We start from the raw sequence: 26,258 nt of genomic DNA on the forward strand, positions 1-26,258 counted from the left end.
TGGTATCGCACTGTGACATGTGACACGGGTCGCAGGATACTTCTATCACGATAGTCCATGGTATCGCACTGTGACATGTGACACGGGTCGCAGGATACTTCTATAACGATAGTCCATGGTATCGCACTGTGACATGTGACACGGGTCGCAGGATACTTCTATACGATAGTCCATGGTATCGCACTGTGACATGTGACACGGGTCGCAGGATACTTCTATAACGATAGTCCATGGTATCGCACTGTGACATGTGACACGGTCGCAGGATACTTCTATCACGATAGTCCATGGTATCGCACTGTGACATGTGACACGGGTCGCAGGATACTTCTATAACGATAGTCCATGGTATCGCACTGTGACATGTGACACGGGTCGCAGGATACTTCTATCACGATAGTCCATGGTATCGCACTGTGACATGTGACACGGGTCGCAGGATACTTCTATAACGATCTCACTGTGACATGTGACACGGGTCGCAGGATACTTCTATAACGATAGTCCATGGTATCGCACTGTGACATGTGACACGGGTCGCAGGATACTTCTATAACGATAGTCCATGGTATCGCCTGTGACATGTGACACGGGTCGCAGGATACTTCTATAACGATAGTCCATGGTATCGCACTGTGACATGTGACACGGGTCGCAGGATACTTCTATAACGATAGTCCATGGTATCGCACTGTGACATGTGACACGGGTCGCAGGATACTTCTATAACGATAGTCCATGGTATCGCACTGTGACATGTGACACGGGTCGCAGGATACTTCTATCACGATAGTCCATGGTATCGCACTGTGACATGTGACACGGGTCGCAGGATACTTCTATAACGATAGTCCATGGTATCGCACTGGTGACATGTGACACGGGTCGCAGGATACTTCTATCACGATAGTCCATGGTATCGCACTGTGACATGTGACACGGGTCGCAGGATACTTCTATAACGATAGTCCATGGTATCGCACTGTGACATGTGACACGGGTCGCAGGATACTTCTATCACGATAGTCCATGGTATCGCACTGTGACATGTGACACGGGTCGCAGGATACTTCTATCACGATAGTCCATGGTATCGCACTGTGACATGTGACACGGGTCGCAGGATACTTCTATAACGATAGTCCATGGTATCGCACTGTGACATGTGACACGGGTCGCAGGATACTTCTATAACGATAGTCCATGGTATCGCACTGTGACATGTGACACGGGTCGCAGGATACTTCTATAACGATAGTCCATGGTATCGCACTGTGACATGTGACACGGGTCGCAGGATACTTCTATCACGATAGTCCATGGTATCGCACTGTGACATGTGACACGGGTCGCAGGATACTTCTATAACGATAGTCCATGGTATCGCACTGTGACATGTGACACGGGTCGCAGGATACTTCTATCACGATAGTCCATGGTATCGCACTGTGACATGTGACACGGGTCGCAGGATACTTCTATAACGATAGTCCATGGTATCGCACTGTGACATGTGACACGGGTCGCAGGATACTTCTATAACGATAGTCCATGGTATCGCACTGTGACATGTGACACGGGTCGCAGGATACTTCTATAACGATAGTCCATGGTATCGCACTGTGACATGTGACACGGGTCGCAGGATACTTCTATCACGATAGTCCATGGTATCGCACTGTGACATGTGACACGGGTCGCAGGATACTTCTATAACGATAGTCCATGGTATCGCACTGTGACATGTGACACGGGTCGCAGGATACTTCTATAACGATAGTCCATGGTATCGCACTGTGACATGTGACACGGGTCGCAGGATACTTCTATAACGATAGTCCATGGTATCGCACTGTGACATGTGACACGGGTCGCAGGATACTTCTATAACGATAGTCCATGGTATCGCACTGTGACATGTGACACGGGTCGCAGGATACTTCTATCACGATAGTCCATGGTATCGCACTGTGACATGTGACACGGGTCGCAGGATACTTCTATAACGATAGTCCATGGTATCGCACTGTGACATGTGACACGGGTCGCAGGATACTTCTAATAAGATAGTCCATGGTATCGCACTGTGACATGTGACACGGGTCGCAGGATACTTCTATAACGATAGTCCATGGTATCGCACTGGACATGTGACCCGGGTCGCAGGTATACTTCTATACTGATAGTCCATGGTACGCACTGTGACATGTGACACGGGTCGCAGGATACTTCTATAACGATAGTCCATGGTATAGCACTGTGAACATGTGAAAGGGTCGCAGGTACTTCTATACGATAGTCCATGGTATCGCACTGTGACATGTGACAGGGTCGCAGGATATTCTATAACGATAGTCCATGGTTATCGCCACTGTGACATGTGACACGGGTCGCAGGAACTTCTATCACGATAGTCCATGGTACTGCCACTGTGACATGTGACACGGGTCGCAGGATACTTCTATCACGATAGTCCATGGTATCGCACTGTGACATGTGACACGGGTCGCAGGATACTTCTCTAACGATAGTCCATGGTATCGCACTGTGACATGTGACACGGGTCGCAGGATACTTCTATAACGATAGTCCATGGTATCGCACTGTGACATGTGACACGGGTCGCAGGATACTTCTATCACGATAGTCCATGGTATCGCACTGTGACATGTGACACGGGTCGCAGGATACTTCTATCACGATAGTCCATGGTATCGGCACTGTGACGTGACAACGGGTCGCAGGATACTTCTATAACGATAGTCCCATGGTATCGCACTGTGACATGTGACACGGGTCGCAGGATACTTCTATCAACGATAGTCCATGATATCGCACTAGTGACATGTGACACGGGTCGCAGGATACTTCTATAACGATAGTCCATGGTATCGCACTGTGACATGTGACACGGGTCGCAGGATACTTCTATCACGATGTCCATGGTATCGCACTGTGACATGTGACACGGGTCGCAGGATACTTTTATAACGATAGTCCATGGTATCGCACTGTGGACATGTGACACGGGTCGCAGGATACTTCTATCACGATAGTCCATTGTATCGCACTGTGACATGTGACACGGGTCGAGGATACTTCTATAACGATAGTCCATGTATCGCACTGTGACATGTGACACGGGTCGCAGGATACTTCTATAACGATGTCCATGGTATCGCACTGTGACATGTGACACGGGTCGCAGGATACTTCTATAATGATAGTCCATGGTATCGCACTGTGACATGTGACACGGGTCGCAGGATACTTCTATCACGATAGTCCATGGTATCGCACTGTGACATGTGACACGGGTCGCAGGATACTTCTATAACGATAGTCCATGGTATCGCACTGTGACATGTGACACGGGTCGCAGGATACTTCTATCACGATAGTCCATGGTATCGCACTGTGACATGTGACACGGGTCGCAGGATACTTCTATAACGATAGTCCATGGTATCGCACTGTGACATGTGACACGGGTCGCAGGATACTTCTATCACGATAGTCCATGGTATCGCACTGTGACATGTGACACGGGTCGCAGGATACTTCTATAACGATAGTCCATGGTATCGCACTGTGACATGTGACAACGGGTCGCAGGATACTTCTATAACGATAGTCCATGGTATCGCACTGTGACATGTGACACGGGTCGCAGGATACTTCTATAACGATAGTCCATGGTATCGCACTGTGACATGTGACACGGGTCGCAGGATACTTCTATAACGATAGTCCATGGTATCGCACTGTGACATGTGACACGGGTCGCAGGATACTTCTATAACGATAGTCCATGGTATCGCACTGTGACATGTGACACGGGTCGCAGGAATACTTCTATAGACGATAGTCCCATGGTATCGCACTGTGACATGTGACACGGGTCGCAGGATACTTCTATAACGATAGTCCATGGTATCGCACTGTGACATGTGACACGGGTCGCAGGATACTTCTATCACGATAGTCCATGGTATCGCACTGTGACATGTGACACGGGTCGCAGGATACTTCTATAACGATAGTCCATGGTATCGCACTGTGACATGTGACACGGGTCGCAGGATACTTCTATAACGATAGTCCATGGTATCGCACTGTGACATGTGACACGGGTCGCAGGATACTTCTATAACGATAGTCCATGGTATCGCACTGTGACATGTGACACGGGTCGCAGGATACTTCTATAACGATAGTCCATGGTATCGCACTGTGACATGTGACACGGGTCGCAGGATACTTCTATAACGATAGTCCCATGTATCGCACTGTGACATGTGACACGGGTCGCAGGGATACTTCTATAACGAAGTCCATGGTATCGCCACTGTGACATGTGACACGGGTCGCAGGATACTTCTATCACGATAGTCCATGGTATCGCACTGTGACATGTGACACGGGTCGCAGGATACTTCTATAACTGATAGTCCCATGGTATCGCACTGTGACATGTGACACGGGTCGCAGGATACTTCTATCAACGATAGTCCATGGTATCGCACTGTGACATGTGACACGGGTCGCAGGATACTTCTATAAGCGATAGTCCATGGTATCGCACTGTGACATGTGACACGGGTCGAAGGATACTTCTATAACGATAGTCCATGGTATCGCACTGTGACATGTGACCACGGGTCGCAGGATACTTCTATAACGATAGTCCATGGTATCGCACTGTGACATGTGACACGGGTCGCAGGATACTTCTATAACGATAGTCCATGGTATCGCACTGTGACATGTGACACGGGTCGCAGGATACTTCTATAACGATAGTCCATGGTATCGCACTGTGACATGTGACACGGGTCGCAGGATACTTCTATCACGATAGTCCATGGTATCGCACTGTGACATGTGACACGGGTCGCAGGATACTTCTATAACGATAGTCCATGGTATCGCACTGTGACATGTGACACGGGTCGCAGGATACTTCTATAACGATAGTCCATGGTATCGCACTGTGACATGTGACACGGGTCGCAGGATACTTCTATAACGATAGTCCATGGTATCGCACTGTGACATGTGACACGGGTCGCAGGATACTTCTATAACGATAGTCCATGGTATCGCACTGTGACATGTGACACGGGTCGCAGGATACTTCTATACGATAGTCCATGGTATCGCACTGTGACATGTGACACGGGTCGCAGGATACTTCTATAACGATAGTCCATGGTATCGCACTGTGACATGTGACACGGGTCGCAGGATACTTCTATAACGATAGTCCATGGTATCGCACTGTGACATGTGACACGGGTCGCAGGATACTTCTATAACGATAGTCCATGGTATCGCACTGTGACCATGTGACACGGGTCGCAGGATACTTCTATAACGATAGTCCATGGTATCGCACTGTGACATGTGACACGGGTCGCAGGATACTTCTATCACGATAGTCCATGGTATCGCACTGTGACATGTGACACGGGTCGCAGGATACTTCTATAACGATAGTCCATGGTATCGCACTGTGACATGTGACACGGGTCGCAGGATACTTCTATAACGATAGTCCATGGTATCGCACTGTGACATGTGACACGGGTCGCAGGATACTTCTATAACGATAGTCCCATGGTATCGCACTGTGACATGTGACACGGGTCGCAGGATACTTCTATAACGATAGTCCATGGTATCGCACTGTGACATGTGACACGGGTCGCAGGATACTTCTATAACGATAGTCCATGGTATCGCACTGTGACATGTGACACGGGTCGCAGGATACTTCTATAACGATAGTCCATGGTATCGCACTGTGACATGTGACACGGGTCGCAGGATACTTCTATAACGATAGTCCATGGTATCGCACTGTGACATGTGACACGGGTCGCAGGATACTTCTATAACGATAGTCCATGGTATCGCACTGTGACATGTGACACGGTCGCAGGATACTTCTATAACGATAGTCCATGGTATCGCACTGTGACATGTGACACGGGTCGCAGGATACTTCTATCACGATAGTCCATGGTATCGCACTGTGACATGTGACACGGGTCGCAGGATACTTCTATAACGATAGTCCATGGTATCGCACTGTGACATGTGACACGGGTCGCAGGATACTTCTATAACGATAGTCCATGGTATCGCACTGTGACATGTGACACGGGTCGCAGGATACTTCTATCACGATAGTCCATGGTATCGCACTGTGACATGTGACACGGGTCGCAGGATACTTCTATAACGATAGTCCATGGTATCGCACTGTGACATGTGACACGGGTCGCAGGATACTTCTATAACGATAGTCCATGGTATCGCACTGTGACATGTGACACGGGTCGCAGGATACTTCTATAACGATAGTCCATGGTATCGCACTGTGACATGTGACACGGGTCGCAGGATACTTCTATAACGATAGTCCATGGTATCGCACTGTGACATGTGACACGGGTCGCAGGATACTTCTATAACGATAGTCCATGGTATCGCACTGTGACATGTGACACGGGTCGCAGGATACTTCTATAACGATAGTCCATGGTATCGCACTGTGACATGTGACACGGGTCGCAGGATACTTCTATAACGATAGTCCATGGTATCGCACTGTGACATGTGACACGGGTCGCAGGATACTTCTATAACGATAGTCCATGGTATCGCACTGTGACATGTGACACGGGTCGCAGGATACTTCTATCACGATAGTCCATGGTATCGCACTGTGACATGTGACACGGGTCGCAGGATACTTCTATAACGATAGTCCATGGTATCGCACTGTGACATGTGACACGGGTCGCAGGATACTTCTATAACGATAGTCCATGGTATCGCACTGTGACATGTGACACGGGTCGCAGGATACTTCTATAACGATAGTCCATGGTATCGCACTGTGACATGTGGACAACGGGTCGCAGGATACTTCTATCACGATAGTCCATGGTATCGCACTGTGACATGTGACACGGGTCGCAGGATACTTCTATAACGATAGTCCATGGTATCGCACTGTGACATGTGACACGGGTCGCAGGATACTTCTATAACGATAGTCCATGGTATCGCACTGTGACATGTGACACGGGTCGCAGGATACTTCTATCACGATAGTCCATGGTATCGCACTGTGACATGTGACACGGGTCGCAGGATACTTCTATAACGATAGTCCATGGTATCGCACTGTGACATGTGACACGGGTCGCAGGATACTTCTATAACGATAGTCCATGGTATCGCACTGTGACATGTGACACGGGTCGCAGGATACTTCTATCACGATAGTCCATGGTATCGCACTGTGACATGTGACACGGGTCGCAGGATACTTCTATAACGATAGTCCATGGTATCGCACTGTGACATGTGACACGGGTCGCAGGATACTTCTATCACGATAGTCCATGGTATCGCACTGTGACATGTGACACGGGTCGCAGGATACTTCTATAACGATAGTCCATGGTATCGCACTGTGACATGTGACACGGGTCGCAGGATACTTCTATAACGATAGTCCATGGTATCGCACTGTGACATGTGACACGGGTCGCAGGATACTTCTATAACGATAGTCCATGGTATCGCACTGTGACATGTGACACGGGTCGCAGGATACTTCTATAACGATAGTCCATGGTATCGCACTGTGACATGTGACACGGGTCGCAATTAGGATACGGTCTATAACGATAGTCCATGGTACTAGCACTGTGACATGTGACACGGGTCGCAGGATACTTCTATAACGATAGTCCATGGTATCGCACTGTGACATGTGACACGGGTCGCAGGATACTTCTATAACGATAGTCCATGGTATCGCACTGTGACATGTGACACGGGTCGCAGGATACTTCTATAACGATAGTCCATGGTATCGCACTGTGACATGTGACACGGGTCGCAGGATACTTCTATAACGATAGTCCCTGGTATCGCACTGTGACATGTGACACGGGTCGCAGGATACTTCTATCACGATAGTCCCATGGTATCGCACTGTGACATGTGACACGGGTCGCAGGATACTTCTATAACGATAGTCCATGGTATCGCACTGTGACATGTGACACGGGTCGCAGGATACTTCTATAACGATAGTCCATGGTATCGCACTGTGACATGTGACACGGGTCGCAGGATACTTCTATAACGATAGTCCATGGTATCGCACTGTGACATGTGACACGGGTCGCAGGATACTTCTATCACGATAGTCCATGGTATCGCACTGTGACATGTGACACGGGTCGCAGGATACTTCTATAACGATAGTCCATGGTATCGCACTGTGACATGTGACACGGGTCGCAGGATACTTCTATAACGATAGTCCATGGTATCGCACTGTGACATGTGACACGGGTCGCAGGATACTTCTATCACGATAGTCCATGGTATCGCACTGTGACATGTGACACGGGTCGCAGGATACTTCTATAACGATAGTCCATGGTATCGCACTGTGACATGTGACACGGGTCGCAGGATACTTCTATAACGATAGTCCATGGTATCGCACTGTGACATGTGACACGGGTCGCAGGATACTTCTATAACGATAGTCCATGGTATCGCACTGTGACATGTGACACGGGTCGCAGGATACTTCTATAACGATAGTCCATGGTATCGCACTGTGACATGTGACACGGGTCGCAGGATACTTCTATAACGATAGTCCATGGTATCGCACTGTGACATGTGACACGGGTCGCAGGATACTTCTATAACGATAGTCCATGGTATCGCACTGTGACATGTGACACGGGTCGCAGATACTTCTATCACGATAGTCCATGGTATCGCACTGTGACATGTGACACGGGTCGCAGGATACTTCTATAACGATAGTCCATGGTATCGCACTGTGACATGTGACACGGGTCGCAGGATACTTCTATCACGATAGTCCATGGTATCGCACTGTGACATGTGACACGGGTCGCAGGATACTTCTATAACGATAGTCCATGGTATCGCACTGTGACATGTGACACGGGTCGCAGGATACTTCTATAACGATAGTCCATGGTATCGCACTGTGACATGTGACACGGGTCGCAGGATACTTCTATCACGATAGTCCATGGTATCGCACTGTGACATGTGACACGGGTCGCAGGATACTTCTATAACGATAGTCCATGGTATCGCACTGTGACATGTGACACGGGTCGCAGGATACTTCTATAACGATAGTCCATGGTATCGCACTGTGACATGTGACACGGGTCGCAGGATACTTCTATAACGATAGTCCATGGTATCGCACTGTGACATGTGACACGGGTCGCAGGATACTTCTATCACGATAGTCCATGGTATCGCACTGTGACATGTGACACGGGTCGCAGGATACTTCTATAACGATAGTCCATGGTATCGCACTGTGACATGTGACACGGGTCGCAGGATACTTCTATCACGATAGTCCATGGTATCGCACTGTGACATGTGACACGGGTCGCAGGATACTTCTATAACGATAGTCCATGGTATCGCACTGTGACATGTGACACGGGTCGCAGGATACTTCTATCACGATAGTCCATGGTATCGCACTGTGACAGTGACACGGGGTCGCAGGATACTTCTATAACGATAGTCCATGGTATCGCACTGTGACATGTGACACGGGTCGCAGGATACTTCTATAACGATAGTCCATGGTATCGCACTGTGACATGTGACACGGGTCGCAGGATACTTCTATCACGATAGTCCATGGTATCGCACTGTGACATGTGACACGGGTCGCAGGATACTTCTATAACGATAGTCCATGGTATCGCACTGTGACATGTGACACGGGTCGCAGGATACTTCTATAACGATAGTCCATGGTAGTCGCACTGTGACATGTGACAAGGGTCGCAGGATACTTCTATAACGATAGTCCATGGTATCGCACTGTGACATGTGACACGGGTCGCAGGATACTTCTATCACGATAGTCCATGGTATCGCACTGTGACATGTGACAAGGGTCGCAGGATTACTTCTATAACGATAGTCCATGGTATCGCACTGTGACATGTGACACGGGTCGCAGGATACTTCTATAACGATAGTCCATGGTATCGCACTGTGACATGTGACACGGGTCGCAGGATACTTCTATCACGATAGTCCATGGTATCGCACTGTGACATGTGACACGGGTCGCAGGATACTTCTATAACGATAGTCCATGGTATCGCACTGTGACATGTGACACGGGTCGCAGGATACTTCTATAACGATAGTCCATGGTATCGCACTGTGACATGTGACACGGGTCGCAGGATACTTCTATAACGATAGTCCATGGTATCGCACTGTGACATGTGACACGGGTCGCAGGATACTTCTATAATGATAGTCCATGGTATCGCACTGTGACATGTGACACGGGTCGCAGGATACTTCTATACGATAGTCCATGGTATCGCACTGTGACATGTGACACGGGTCGCAGGATACTTTCTATCACGATAGTCCATGGTATCGCACTGTGACATGTGACACGGGTCGCAGGATACTTCTATCACGATAGTCCATGGTATCGCACTGTGACATGTGACACGGGTCGCAGGATACTTCTATAACGATAGTCCATGGTATCGCACTGTGACATGTGACACGGGTCGCAGGATACTTCTATAACGATAGTCCATGGTATCGCACTGTGACATGTGACACGGGTCGCAGGATACTTCTATAACGATAGTCCATGGTATCACACTGTGACATGTGGACACGGGTCGCAGGATACTTCTATCACGATAGTCCATGGTATCGCACTGTGACATGTGACACGGGTCGCAGGATACTTCTATACGATAGTCCATGGTATCGCACTGTGACATGTGACACGGGTCGCAGGATACTTCTATAACGATAGTCCATGGTATCGCACTGTGACATGTGACACGGGTCGCAGGATACTTCTATAACGATAGTCCATGGTATCGCACTGTGACATGTGACACGGGTCGCAGGATACTTCTATAACGATAGTCCATGGTATCGCACTGTGACATGTGACACGGGTCGCAGGATACTTCTATAACGATAGTCCATGGTATCGCACTGTGACATGTGACACGGGTCGCAGGATACTTCTATCACGATAGTCCATGGTATCGCACTGTGGACATTTTTTTTTTTTTTTTTTCCATGGTATTCTACTAACTGTAGGCCATTGACTACGGGTCGCAGGATACTTCTATAACGATAGTCCATGGTATCGCACTGTGACATGTGACACGGGTCGCAGGATACTTCTATCACGATAGTCCATGGTATCGCACTGTGACATGTGACACGGGTCGCAGGATACTTCTATAACGATAGTCCATGGTATCGCACTGTGACATGTGACACGGGTCGCAGGATACTTCTATAACGATAGTCCATGGTATCGCACTGTGACATGTGACACGGGTCGCACGATACTTCTATAACGATAGTCCATGGTATCGCACTGTGACATGTGACACGGGTCGCAGGATACTTCTATAATGATAGTCCATGGTATCGCACTGTGACATGTGACACGGGTCGCAGGATACTTCTATAACGATAGTCCATGGTATCGCACTGTGACATGTGACACGGGTCGCAGGATACTTCTATAACGATAGTCCATGGTATCGCACTGTGACATGTGACACGGGTCGCAGGATACTTCTATCACGATAGTCCATGGTATCGCACTGTGACATGTGACACAGGTCGCAGGATACTTCTATAACGATAGTCCATGGTATCGCACTGTGACATGTGACACGGGTCGCAGGATACTTCTATAATGATAGTCCATGGTATCGCACTGTGACATGTGACACGGGTCGCAGGATACTTTCTATAATGATAGTCCATGGTATCGCACTGTGACATGTGACACGGGTCGCAGGATACTTCTATAACGATAGTCCATGGTATCGCACTGTGACATGTGACACGGGTCGCTCGATACTTCTATAATGATAGTCCATGGTATCGCACTGTGACATGTGACACGGGTCGCAGGATACTTCTATAATGATAGTCCATGGTATCGCACTGTGACATGTGACACGGGTCGCAGGATACTTCTATCACGATAGTCCATGGTATCGCACTGTGACATGTGACACGGGTCGCAGGATACTTCTATAACGATAGTCCATGGTATCGCACTGTGACATGTGACACGGGTCGCTCGGATACTTCTATAACGATAGTCCATGGTATCGCACTGTGACATGTGACACGGGTCGCCGGATACTTCTATAACGATAGTCCATGGTATCGCACTGTGACATGTGACACGGGTAGCAGGATACTTCTATCACGATAGCTCCATGTATCGCACTGTGACATGTGACACGGGTCGCAGGATACTTCTATAACGATAGTCCATAGTATCGCACTGTGACATGTGACACGGGTCGCAGGATACTTCTATAACGATAGTCCATGGTATCGCACTGTGACATGTGACTACGGGTCGCAGGATACTTCTATAACGATAGTCCATGGTATCGCACTGTGGACATGTGACACGGGTCGCAGGATACTTCTATCACGATAGTCCATGGTATCGCACTGTGACATGTGACACGGGTCGCAGGATACTTCTATAACGATAGTCCATGGTATCGCACTGTGACATGTGACACAGGTCGCAGGATACTTCTATAACGATAGTCCATGGTATCGCACTGTGACATGTGACACGGGTCGCAGGATACTTCTATAATGATAGTCCATGGTATCGCACTGTGACATGTGACACGGGTCGCAGGATACTTCTATAATGATAGTCCATGGTATCGCACTGTGACATGTGACACGGGTCGCAGGATACTTCTATAACGATAGTCCATGGTATCGCACTGTGACATGTGACACGGGTCGCTCGATACTTCTATAATGATAGTCCATGGTATCGCACTGTGACATGTGACAAGGGTCGCAGGATACTTCTATAACGATAGTCCATGGTATCGCACTGTGACATGTGACACGGGTCGCAGGATACTTCTATAACGATAGTCCATGGTATCGCACTGTGACATGTGACACGGGTCGCAGGATACTTCTATCACGATAGTCCATGGTATCGCACTGTGACATGTGACACGGGTCGCAGGATACTTCTATAACGATAGTCCATGGTATCGCACTGTGACATGTGACACGGGTCGCTCGATACTTCTATAACGATAGTCCATGGTATCGCACTGTGACATGTGACACGGGTCGCAGGATACTTCTATCACGATACTCCATGGTATCGCACTGTGACATGTGACACGGGTCGCAGGATACTTCTATAACGATAGTCCATAGTATCGCACTGTGACATGTGACACGGGTCGCAGGATACTTCTATAACGATAGTCCATGGTATCGCACTGTGACATGTGACACGGGTCGCAGGATACTTCTATAACGATAGTCCATGGTATCGCACTGTGACATGTGACACGGGTCGCAGGATACTTTTATAACGATAGTCCATGGTATCGCACTGTGACATGTGACACGGGTCGCAGGATACTTCTATAACGATAGTCCATGGTATCGCACTGTGACATGTGATACGGGTCGCAGGATACTTCTATAACGATAGTCCATGGTATCGCACTGTGACATGTGACACGGGTCGCAGGATACTTCTATAACGATAGTCCATGGTATCGCACTGTGACATGTGACACGGGTCGCAGGATACTTCTATAACGATAGTCCATGGTATCGCACTGTGACATGTGACACGGGTCGCAGGATACTTCTATAACGATAGTCCATGGTATCGCACTGTGACATGTGACACGGGTCGCACGATACTTCTATAATGATAGTCCATGGTATCGCACTGTGACATGTGACACGGGTCGCAGGATACTTCTATAACGATAGTCCATGGTATCGCACTGTGACATGTGACACGGGTCGCAGGATACTTCTATCACGATAGTCCATGGTATCGCACTGTGACATGTGACACGGGTCGCAGGATACTTCTATAATGATAGTCCATGGTATCGCACTGTGACATGTGACACGGGTCGCAGGATACTTCTATAACGATAGTCCATGGTATCGCACTGTGACATGTGACACGGGTCGCAGGATACTTCTATAACGATAGTCCATGGTATCGCACTGTGACATGTGACACGGGTCGCAGGATACTTCTATCACGATAGTCCATGGTATCGCACTGTGACATGTGACACGGGTCGCAGGATACTTCTATAACGATAGTCCATGGTATCGCACTGTGACATGTGACACGGGTCGCAGGATACTTCTATAACGATAGTCCATGGTATCGCACTGTGACATGTGACACGGGTCGCAGGATACTTCTATCACGATAGTCCATGGTATCGCACTGTGACATGTGATACGGGTCGCAGGATACTTCTATAACGATAGTCCATGGTATCGCACTGTGACATGTGACACGGGTCGCAGGATACTTCTATAACGATAGTCCATGGTATCGCACTGTGACATGTGACAAGCTGCGACTGCAACACGACAGTAGCGAAGAATCCATCCAGTGGCAGCTTGTCCCATGTCACAGTGCGATAACATGGACTCTCATTATAAAAGTAGGGGGCACAGCCAGGCATATTACTGCCTGTGAAGGGGGCACAGCCAGGCATATTACTACCTGTTAGGGGGCACAGCCGGGCATATTACTACCTGTGAAGGGGGCACAGCCGGGCATATTACTGCCTGCGAAGGGGGCACAGCCGGGCATATTACTACCTGTTAAGGGGGCACAGCCAGGCATATTACTACCTGTTAAGGGGGCACAGCCAGGCATATTACTACCTGTTAAGGGGGCACAGCCGGGCATATTACTGCCTGTTAAGGGGGCACAGCCGGGCATATTACTACCTGTTAAGGGGGCACAGCCAGGCATATTACTGCCTGTGAAGGGGGCACTTAAATGGGCATATTACTGTCAGAGAGCACTTCACTGGGCATAACTACTGTGAGGGGCACATATCTGGTATAACTACTGTGAGGGGGCACATATCTGGACATAACTACTGTGAGGGGGCACATATCTGTATAACTACTGTGAGGGGGCACATATCTGGTATAACTACTGTGAGGGGGCACATATCTGGACATAACTACTGTGAGGGGGCACATATCTGGTATAACTACTGTGAGGGGGCACATATCTGGACATAACTACTGTGAGGGGGCACATATCTGGACATAACTACTGTGAGGGGCACATATCTGGTATAACTACTGTGAGGGGGCACATATCTGGTATAACTACTGTGAGGGGGCACATATCTGGACATAACTACTGTGAGGGGCACATATCTGGTATAACTACTGTGAGGGGCACATATCTGGTATAACTACTGTGAGGGGGCACATATCTGGTATAACTACTGTGAGGGGGCACATATCTGGACATAACTACTGTGAGGGGGCACATATCTGGACATAACTACTGTAACTACTGTGAGGGGGCACATATCTGGACATAACTACTGTGAGGGGGCACATATCTGGTATAACTACTGTGAGGGGCACATATCTGGTATAACTACTGTGAGGGGGCACATATCTGGTATAACTACTGTGAGGTGGCACATATCTGGACATAACTACTGTGAGGGGGCACATATCTGGTATAACTACTGTGAGGGGGCACATATCTGGTATAACTACTGTGAGGGGGCACATATCTGGACATAACTACTGTGATGGGGGCACATATCTGGTATAACTACTGTGAGGGGCACATATCTGGTATAACTACTGTGAGGGGCACATATCTGGACATAACTACTGTGAGGGGGCACATATCTGGTATAACTACTGTGAGGGGCACATATCTGGTATAACTACTGTGAGGGGGCACATATCTGGACATAACTACTGTGAGGGGGCACATATCTGGACATAACTACTGTGAGGGGGCACATATCTGGACATAACTACTGTGAGGGGGCACATATCTGGTATAACTACTGTGAGGGGCACATATCTGGTATAACTACTGTGAGGGGGCACATATCTGGTATAACTACTGTGAGGGGGCACATATCTGGACATAACTACTGTGAGGGGGCACATATCTGGTATAACTACTGTGAGGGGGCACATATCTGGTATAACTACTGTGAGGGGGCACATATCTGGACATAACTACTGTGAGGGGGCACATATCTGGTATAACTACTGTGAGGGGCACATATCTGGTATAACTACTGTGAGGGGCACATATCTGGACATAACTACTGTGAGGGGGCACATATCTGGTATAACTACTGTGAGGGGCACATATCTGGTATAACTACTGTGAGGGGGCACATATCTGGACATAACTACTGTGAGGGGCACATATCTGGTATAACTACTGTGAGGGGCACATATCTGGTATAACTACTGTGAGGGGGCACATATCTGGTATAACTACTGTGAGGGGGCACATATCTGGTATAACTACTGTGAGGGGCACATATCTGGTATAACTACTGTGAGGGGGCACATATCTGGACATAACTACTGTGAGGGGCACATATCTGGTATAACTACTGTGAGGGGCACATATCTGGTATAACTACTGTGAGGGGCACATATCTGTGTATAACTACTGTGAGGGGGCACATATCTGGTATAACTACTGTGAGGGGGCATATATCTGGACATAACTACTGTGAGGGGCACATATCTGGTATAACTACTGTGAGGGGGCACATATTTGGCCATAACTACTGTAAGGGGGCACATATTTGGCCATAACTACTGTAAGGGGGCACATATCTGGTATAACTACTGTGAGGGGCACATATCTGGTATAACTACTGTGAGGGGGCACATATCTGTGTATAACTACTGTGAGGGGGCACATATCTGGTATAACTACTGTGAGGGGGCATATATCTGGACATAACTACTGTGAGGGGCACATATCTGGTATAACTACTATGAGGGGGCACATATCTGGTATAACTACTGTGAGGGGCACATATCTGGCCATAACTACTGTAAGGGGGCACATATCTGGTATAACATGTAGATTGTTAGCCTCGCGGGCAGGGCCCTCTCTCCTTCTGTACCCGTCTGTAACTCGTCTTGTTCATGCTTAGTGCAATTGTCTGTATTATGTATGTGCACCGCTTATCATATGTACAGCGCCAGGGATGGAATGGCACTTTAAAGGGGTTTTCTCATCTCAGACAATGGGGGCATATCGCTAGGCTATGCCCCCATTGTCTTATAGGTGCGGGCACCTATATCAAGAACGGAGCCCCGAAAGTGAAGGAGAGCGCACTGCGCATGCGCAGCCGCCCTCCATTCATTTCTATGGGGTCGCCAAAAATAGCCGAGCAATGGCTGTGCTATTGCCGTCTGCCCCATAGAAATGAATGGGAGCATGGGCCGCGCATGCGCGACACGCTCCCATTCACTTCTATGGGAGAGGCGGGGATTAGCGCTTGGTGGTGGATGGACCCCGAGAAGTCTGGGGTCCTCCAGCCACATCGCTCCCCGCTCTGTTCTCAAAATAGGTGCGGGTCCCAGCGGTGGGACCCGCACCTATCTGACAATGGGGGCATATCCTAGCGATATGTCCCCATTATCTAAGATGGGAATACCCCTTTAATAATAATAACTACTGTGAGGGGCACATATCTGGTATAACTACTGTGAGGGGGGCACATATCTGGTATAACTACTGTAAGGGGGCACATATCTGGTATAACTACTGTGAGGGGGGCACATATCTGGTATAACTACTGTAAGGGGGCACATATCTGGAATAACTTCTGTAAGGGGGGCACATATCTGGTATAACTACTGTGAGGGGGCACATATCTGGTATAACTACTGTGAGGAGGCACATATCTGGAATAACTTCTGTAAGGGGGGCACATATCTGGTATAACTACTGTAAGGGGGGCACATATCTGGTATAACTACTGTGAGGGGGCACATATCTGGTATAACTACTGTGAGGGGGGCACATATCTGGTATAACTACTGTAAGGGGGCACATATCTGGAATAACTTCTGTAAGGGGGGCACATATCTGGTATAACTACTGTGAGGGGGCACATATCTGGTATAACTACTGTGAGGGGGCACATATCTGGAATAACATCTGTAAGGGGGGCACATATCTGGTATAACTACTGTAAGGGGGGCACATATCTGGTATAACTACTGTGAGGGGGGCACATATCTGGTATAACTACTGTTAGGGGGCACATATCTGGCCATAACTACTGTGAGGGGGCACATATCTGGTATAACTACTGTGAGGGGGCCACATATCTGGTATAACTACTGTGAGGGGGCACATATCTGGCCATAACTACTGTGAGGGGGCACATATCTGGCCATAACTACTGTGAGGGGCACATATCTGGCCATAACTACTGTGAGGGGGCACATATCTGGTATAACTACTGTGAGGGGGCCACATATCTGGTATAACTACTGTGTGGTGACATAAAGGAGGAATAATTAGGGGGCATTTAGGGGACTGGGATTAGGTGTTTAATTAAGTTTTGGGCGGAGTTAGAGCCATGGCCTAGTGCGGAAAAAATTAGCCGTGGATGTCTTTCTTCCTTCTTATAAAAGATTGGGAGGTATGCCTTTAGGAGGGGCCCCCAGGTCTCCGCAGGGTTGAGGGGAGGAAGGGGTCGTGCAGTGGAGACTTCATGAAGGCGATGGAGCTTTGTCCTGCAGAAAAATCATGGTTTTCTTGATGAAAACCTTTTCCTGGACCACTGCTTGAGGAAAGTGTCTTCTAAAAACTGTCAGTGGGTAGTATCGATACCAGCCCACAGCCGTGGTGGCGTCTGAGTGGAAGGGGAGCTCTGTGCCCGTTACTGACCCACCACGGGCCCCTCCATCTGCTCCATCAAGAGTCTTTCTCATCTCATCAGTTTATCTGTCTTCATACATTTCTTGGCCCGGTCCTGACGTCTTGTCCAGTGGTGGTCGGGTCTCTGAGCACTGGACACCTTGTACTTCTGGGCCCTCCAAGGAGGCTGCAGTTCTGGAATGACAGCTCTGGAGGAGAATGGCTTCCTGGTCGCATCACGTTTCATTATTCTCAAATCTTTGACAGTTAATTTGTGTCTTTCTCAACACATTTCTTACGACCTCATTGACTACTTGCAACAAAACTTTTGATGGTTCTGTGGTCATGCCCCCATATCTTAGCAATTTCAAAAGTGTTGCGTCCCTCTAAAAGACTTCCAGCAACTTTTTAACTTTTCAGACTCAGTTAAATCTCGTTTTTGCCCCGTTTTCCTAGAGGAATAATAATAATTATGCACACCTTGATATAGAGTCTTGATCTCCTGAGGACAACCCCCCCCATTACAGACACATCACCTGATCTACTTCAATCTTATAAGCATTCACAGTTATCCAGCTTGGACTTGGAAAATATGCAGAAAATGATGATCGGGTCAAAACACTCACCTGCCTAATAATTGTGCACACAATGTATCTACATGTTTCACACACTCAGACCTCCTGCGGTTCTCTTACATTGGATCCTTCAGTTTATTGGAGTCACAGGCGGCTGGAGTGTTACGACGCATCCCATTGGTTACCACAGCCTAGACCCCACCTCACCTTCATCCGCTCTATGTCCACCTCCATCTTCAGCTGCTCCACGTCTTTTCGGGCTTCAGCGATTTTGGCTAAATTGTTCGACATTCTACAATAAAGTAACAAGAACAGCATGATGTAAAATACAGGACACTGCAGTGCCAAAAGTATGTGAACCCCCTCCAGACTGTAACCACTGCTATAGACAAGGTCTTCTATTGGTTTACAGACCCCAATCCATGATGTCCTGGATGAAGAGGAGTCCTGGTGCAGTGCCCTGGACGAAGAGGAGTCCTGGGGCCGTGCCCTGGACGAAGAGGAGTCCTGGGGCCGTGCCCTGGACGAAGAGGAGTCCTGGGGTCGTGTCCTGGATAAGGAGGAGTCCTGGGGCCATGTCCTGGATGAAGAAGAGTCCTGGTGCTGTGTCCTGGATGAAGAGGAGTCCTGGGGCCATGTCCTGGATAAAGAGGAGTCCTGGAAGTAGAGGAGTCCTGGTGCCATGTCCTGGATGAAGAGTAGTCTTCGTGCCGTGTCCTGGATGAAGAGGAGTCCTGGGGCCATGTCCTGTATGAAGAAGAGTCCTGGTGCTGTGTCCTGGGTGAAGAGGAGTCCTGGGGCCGTGCCCTGGATGAAGAGGAGTCCTGGGGCCGTGCCCTGGATGAAGAGGAGTCCTGGGGCCGTGCCCTGGATGAAGAGGAGTCCTGGGGCCGTGCCCTGGATGAAGAAGAGTCCTGGTGCTGTGTCCTGGATCCGTGCCCTGGATGAAGAAGAGTCCTGGTGCTGTGTCCTGGATGAAGAGGAGTCCTGGGGCCATGTCCTGGATAAAGAGGAGTCCTGGAAGTAGAGGAGTCCTGGTGCCATGTCCTGGATGAAGAGTAGTCTTGGTGCCGTGTCCTGGATGAAGAGGAGTCCTGGGGCCATGTCCTGTATGAAGAAGAGTCCTGGTGCTGTGTCCTGGGTGAAGAGGAGTCCTGGGGCCGTGCCCTGGATGAAGAAGAGTCCTGGGGTCGTGTCCTGATAAGGAGGAGTCCTGGGGCCTTGTCCTGGATGAAGAAGAGTCCTGGTGCTGTATCCTGGATGAAGAGGAGTCCTGGGGCTATGTCCTGGATAAAGAGGAGTCCTGGAAGTAGAGGAGTCCTGGTGCCATGTCCTGGATGAAGAGTAGTCTTGGTGCTGTGTCCTGGATGAAGGAGTCCTGGGGCCATGTCCTGTATGAAGAAGAGTCCTGGGGCCGTACCCTGGATGAAGAGGAGTCCTGGGGGCCGTGCCCTGGATGAAGAGGAGTCCTGGGGGCCGTGCCCTGGATGAAGAGGAGTCCTGGGGGCCGTGCCCTGGATGAAGAGGAGTCCTGGGGCCGCGCCCTGGATGAAGAGGAGTCCTGGGGCCGTGCCCTGGATGAAGAGGAGTCCTGAGGCCGTGCCCTGGATGAAGAGGAGTCCTGAGGCCGTGCCCTGGATGAAGAGGAGTCCTGGGGCCGTGCCCTGGATGAAGAGGAGTCCTGGGGCCGTGCCTTGGATGAAGAGGAGTCCTGGGGCCGTGCCCTGGATGAAGAGGAGTCCTGGGGTCGTGTCCTGATAAGGAGGAGTCCTGGGGCCTTGTCCTGGATGAAGAAGAGTCCTGGTGCTGTATCCTGGATGAAGAGGAGTCCTGGGGCTATGTCCTGGATAAAGAGGAGTCCTGGAAGTAGAGGAGTCCTGGTGCCATGTCCTGGATGAAGAGTAGTCTTGGTGCTGTGTCCTGGATGAAGGAGTCCTGGGGCCATGTCCTGTATGAAGAAGAGTCCTGGGGCCGTACCCTGGATGAAGAGGAGTCCTGGGGGCCGTGCCCTGGATGAAGAGGAGTCCTGGGGGCCTGTCCTGGATGTAGAGGAGTCCTGGTGCCATGTCCTGGATGAAGAGTAGTCTTGGTGCCGTGTCCTGGATGAAGAGGAGTCCTGGGGCCGTACCCTGGATGAAGAGGAGTCCTGGGGGCCGTGCCCTGGATGAAGAGGAGTCCTGGGGGCCGTGCCCTGGATGAAGAGGAGTCCTGGGGCCGTGCCCTGGATGAAGAGGAGTCCTGGGACAGTGCCCTGGATGAAGAGGAGTCCTGGGGCCGTGCCCTGGATGAAGAGGAGTCCTGGGGCCGTGCCCTGGGGCCATGTCCTGGATGAAGAAGAGTCCTGGTGCTGTGTCCTGGATGAAGAGGAGTCCTGGGGCCATGTCCTGGATAAAGAGGAGTCCTGGGGCCGTGCCCTGGGGCCTTGTCCTGGATGAAGAAGAGTCCTGGTGCTGTATCCTGGATGAAGAGGAGTCCTGGGGCTATGTCCTGGATAAAGAGGAGTCCTGGAAGTAGAGGAGTCCTGGTGCCATGTCCTGGATGAAGAGTAGTCTTGGTGCTGTGTCCTGGATGAAGGAGTCCTGGGGCCATGTCCTGTATGAAGAGGAGTCCTGGGGCCGTACCCTGGATGAAGAGGAGTCCTGGGGGCAGTGCCCTGGATGAAGAGGAGTCCTGGGGGCATGTCCTGGAAGTAGAGGAGTCCTGGTGCCATGTCCTGGATGAAGAGTAGTCTTGGTGCCGTGTCCTGGATGAAGAGGAGTCCTGGGGCCGTACCCTGGATGAAGAGGAGTCCTGGGGGCCGTGCCCTGGATGAAGAGGAGTCCTGGGGCCGTGCCCTGGATGAAGAGGAGTCCTGGGACAGTGCCCTGGATGAAGAGGAGTCCTGGGGCCGTGCCCTGGATGAAGAGGAGTCCTGGGGCCGTGCCCTGGGGCCATGTCCTGGATGAAGAAGAGTCCTGGTGCTGTGTCCTGGATGAAGGAGTCCTGGGGCCATGTCCTGTATGAAGAAGAGTCCTGGGGCCGTACCCTGGATGAAGAGGAGTCCTGGGGGCCGTGCCCTGGATGAAGAGGAGTCCTGGGGGCATGTCTTGGAAGTAGAGGAGTCCTGGTGCCATGTCCTGGATGAAGAGTAGTCTTGGTGCCGTGTCCTGGATGAAGAGGAGTCCTGGGGCCATGTCCTGTATAAAGAAGAGTCCTGGTGCTGTGCCCTGGGTGAAGAGGAGTCCTGGGGCCGTGCCCTGGATGAAGAGGAGTCCTGGGGCCGTGCCCTGGATGAAGAGGAGTCCTGGGGCCGTGCCCTGGATGAAGAGGAGTCCTGGGGCCGCGCCCTGGATGAAGAGGAGTCCTGGGGCCGTGCCCTGGATGAAGAGGAGTCCTGGGGCCGTGCCCTGGATGAAGAGGAGTCCTGGTGCTGTGTCCTGGATGAAGGAGTCCTGGGGCCATGTCCTGGATGAAGAGGAGTCCTGGGGGCATGTCCTGGAAGTAGAGGAGTCCTGGTGCCATGTCCTGGATGAAGAGTAGTCTTGGTGCCGTGTCCTGGATGAAGAGGAGTCCTGGGGCCATGTCCTGTATAAAGAAGAGTCCTGGTGCTGTGCCCTGGGTGAAGAGGAGTCCTGGGGCCGTGCCCTGGATGAAGAGGAGTCCTGGGGCCGTGCCCTGGATGAAGAGGAGTCCTGGGGCCGTGCCCTGGATGAAGAGGAGTCCTGGGGCCGTGCCCTGGATGAAGAGGAGTCCTGGCGCTCAGTATTGACAGTTACAGATGAGTCTTACACCCCACACATTTTGGCTCTCGTCGGTTCAGTTTCCACTCCTTTAGCCTCGGCTGTTTGACTCCTTAGGATCATCTCTTACAGGTGACCGGGATGAAATGACCAGTAGAAGAGGTGAAATCTGGGGTGACTGTCACTTACCTCTTCACTGTCTATGGGCGTCACCTAGGAGAGGCTGCTAACCAGTGATTAGACAGAGGGGTGCACATACTTTTGGCCATGCACGTATAGAAGGCAGCAGGTGTGCGATATGTCCCTGCAGGCAGCAGATCACCCCGGGGAGCAGGCAATCACAGCAGCAATTACACCGCCGAGCACAAACCTTCCCCCATCATAATGGGAGTGTGTGGAGCTGGTAGAGCAGACTTTAGTGCGTCAGGGGGGCCCGCACCTCTATACAACACAAACGGGGCCCCTCATAGAATTATCAGCAATCTATTCATTCAGGGGCTGTTATGTGGAGGGATAAGGCAGGTGATATTGTGCCTCATAGGGTTCTGCAGAGCATCGCTCCCACAGGGCTTTACACCAGGGCTGATAACAGAGGACAATGGAGCTGCAGCAGATCTGTCACACTGAACGGACTGATCAGGTCTGTGCAGTATGGTGGGGGCACATACTGTTAGTCTATATGCACCATGATGATTACCCCCCCTCCATGATGTAGTTTCCCCCCTCCATGATGTAGGTTACCCCCCTCCATGATGTAGGTCACCCCCCTCCATGATGTAGGTTACCCCCCTCCATGATGTAGGTTACCCCCCTCCATGATGTAGGTTACCCCCCTCCATGATGTAGGTTACCCCCCTCCATGATGTAGATTACCCCCTCCATGATGTAGGCTACCCCTTCCATGATGTAGGTTACCCCCTCCATGATGTAGGTTACCCCCTCCATGATGTAGGTTACCCCCCTCCATGATGTAGGTTTCCCCCCTCCATGATGTAGGTTACCCCCCTCCATGATGTAGGTTACCCCCCTCCATGATATGATTACCCCCCTCGATGATGTAGATTACCCCCTCCATGATGTAGGTTACCCCCTCCATGATGTAGATTACCCCCTCCATGATGTAGGTTACCCCCCTCCATGATGTAGGTTACCCCCCTCATTATTTGTGTAGAGAGTAATCATTGTGTCACCTAAGACTCCTGGTCGGGAGGAATGGATTAGTTTGAGCTCCTTCATCTCCCGGTCACCTGCCCTCCTCAGCCCCCGGTGTACCCACCTGTATCTGCAGGGCGAGCAGGACGGCGGTGCCGGCTCCAGGCTTCTTCTCCAGGTACTGACAGGTGGCCTCCTGCATGATGACTGTCTCCAGAGAGAGGGCGGAGAAGACAGACGTCACCTCATTGTTCTGCTGCAGAAAAGGCACCTGAGCATCTGCTCCACCACACATCGCCTCCTGTAGAAACCCGTGTACATACAGTGCATTGGGAAAGTCCTCACACCCAGGGGCGGCCCGGGGCTCTCTAGCCCACACGGGCCCCTCCCTCCATTTTAGTTTTAGTTGTTTTCTGTATGAAGAGGCTGCTTTGTCTATGACATCACATTCATCGCTCACACGGTCTCGGTGCAGCTCTGTCCATCTGAGTGATTGGGGCTGATCTGTGATACCGAGCGCAGTGCTATCACATGGACAGCGCTGAGCAGAGAGGCTGCGGTGCTCCGTGAGCGTCACGGTCTCTTCCTCGGCCGTATGACATCGTTCACACGGTCTCGGTGCAGCTCTGTCCATCTGAGTGATTGGGGCTGATCTGTGATACCGAGCGCAGTGCTATCACATGGACAGCGCTGAGCAGAGAGGCTGCGGTGCTCCGTGAGCGTCACGGTCTCTTCCTCGGCCGTATGACATCGTTCACACGCTCTCGGTGCAGCTCTGTCCATCTGAGTGATTGGGGCTGATCTGTGATACCGAGCGCAGTGCTATCACATGGACAGCGCTGAGCAGAGAGGCTGCGGTGCTCCGTGAGCGTCACGGTCTCTTCCTCGGCCGTATGACATCGTTCACACGCTCTCGGTGCAGCTCTGTCCATCTGAGTGATTGGGGCTGATCTGTGATACCGAGCGCAGTGCTATCACATGGACAGCGCTGAGCAAAGAGGCTGCGGTGCTCCGTGAGCGTCACGGTCTCTTCCTCGGCCGTATGACATCGTTCACACGCTCTCGGTGCAGCTCTGTCCATCTGAGTGATTGGGGCTGATCTGTGATACCGAGCGCAGTGCTATCACATGGACAGCGCTGAGCAGAGAGGCTGCGGTGCTCCGTGAGCGTCACGGTCTCTTCCTCGGCCGTATGACATCGTTCACACGCTCTCGGTGCAGCTCTGTCCATCTGAGTGATTGGGGCTGATCTGTGATACCGAGCGCAGTGCTATCACATGGACAGCGCTGAGCAGAGAGGCTGCGGTGCTCCGTGAGCGTCACGGTCTCTTCCTCGGCCGTATGACATCGTTCACACGCTCTCGGTGCAGCTCTGTCCATCTGAGTGATTGGGGCTGATCTGTGATACCGAGCGCAGTGCTATCACATGGACAGCGCTGAGCAGAGAGGCTGCGGTGCTCCGTGAGCGTCACGGTCTCTTCCTCGGCCGTATGACATCGTTCACACGCTCTCGGTGCAGCTCTGTCCATCTGAGTGATTGGGGCTGATCTGTGATACCGAGCGCAGTGCTATCACATGGACAGCGCTGAGCAGAGAGGCTGCGGTGCTCCGTGAGCGTCACGGTCTCTTCCTCGGCCGTATGACATCGTTCACACGGCCTCGGTGCAGCTCTGTCCATCCGAGTGATTGGGGCTGATCTGTGATACCGAGCGCAGTGCTCTCACATGGACAGCGCTGAGCAAAGAGGCTGCGGCGCTCACTGGGACATCGCGGTCTCCAGGCGTCGGACCCCCACCATCTCATAACTCTCTGAGTACAGATGTCATAGATGTTACCTGCAGTCCTATGTAACACCCCACATAACACAGTGGACTATTGTGTTATCTGGGCTGTTACATAGGACTGCAGGTGACATCTACAAATTAAAACCTTAGCCCGCTCTACATATAGGGGAATACGGCACCGC

At 50.6% G+C, this 26,258-nt stretch overlaps 1 protein-coding gene across 3 annotated transcripts in view; it reads right to left on the reverse strand.

The window, feature by feature from the left end:
- Positions 1-26,258, reverse strand: part of LOC122922438 (guanine nucleotide-binding protein G(I)/G(S)/G(O) subunit gamma-8-like) — an 81,960-nt gene that overhangs the window by 23,284 nt on the left and 32,418 nt on the right. Inside the window, exons 1-2 of one of the 3 annotated variants that reach the window (XM_044273051.1) lie at positions 24,418-24,531; positions 19,630-19,714 (exon numbers count right to left, since the gene is read on the reverse strand). The exons of 1 other annotated variant lie outside the window; for it this stretch is intronic. In XM_044273051.1, coding sequence (XP_044128986.1) covers positions 19,630-19,713 — 84 coding nt within the window. In that variant the 5' untranslated portion in view covers position 19,714; positions 24,418-24,531. Of the gene's footprint in view, positions 1-19,629; positions 19,715-24,417; positions 24,532-26,258 lie in introns of those variants that run through there. One more of the 3 variants, XM_044273050.1, reaches the window with a different exon arrangement.

The sequence above is a fragment of the Bufo gargarizans genome, unplaced genomic scaffold (genome assembly GCF_014858855.1).
Source record: "Bufo gargarizans isolate SCDJY-AF-19 unplaced genomic scaffold, ASM1485885v1 fragScaff_scaffold_35_pilon, whole genome shotgun sequence".
NCBI lineage: Eukaryota > Metazoa > Chordata > Amphibia > Anura > Bufonidae > Bufo > Bufo gargarizans.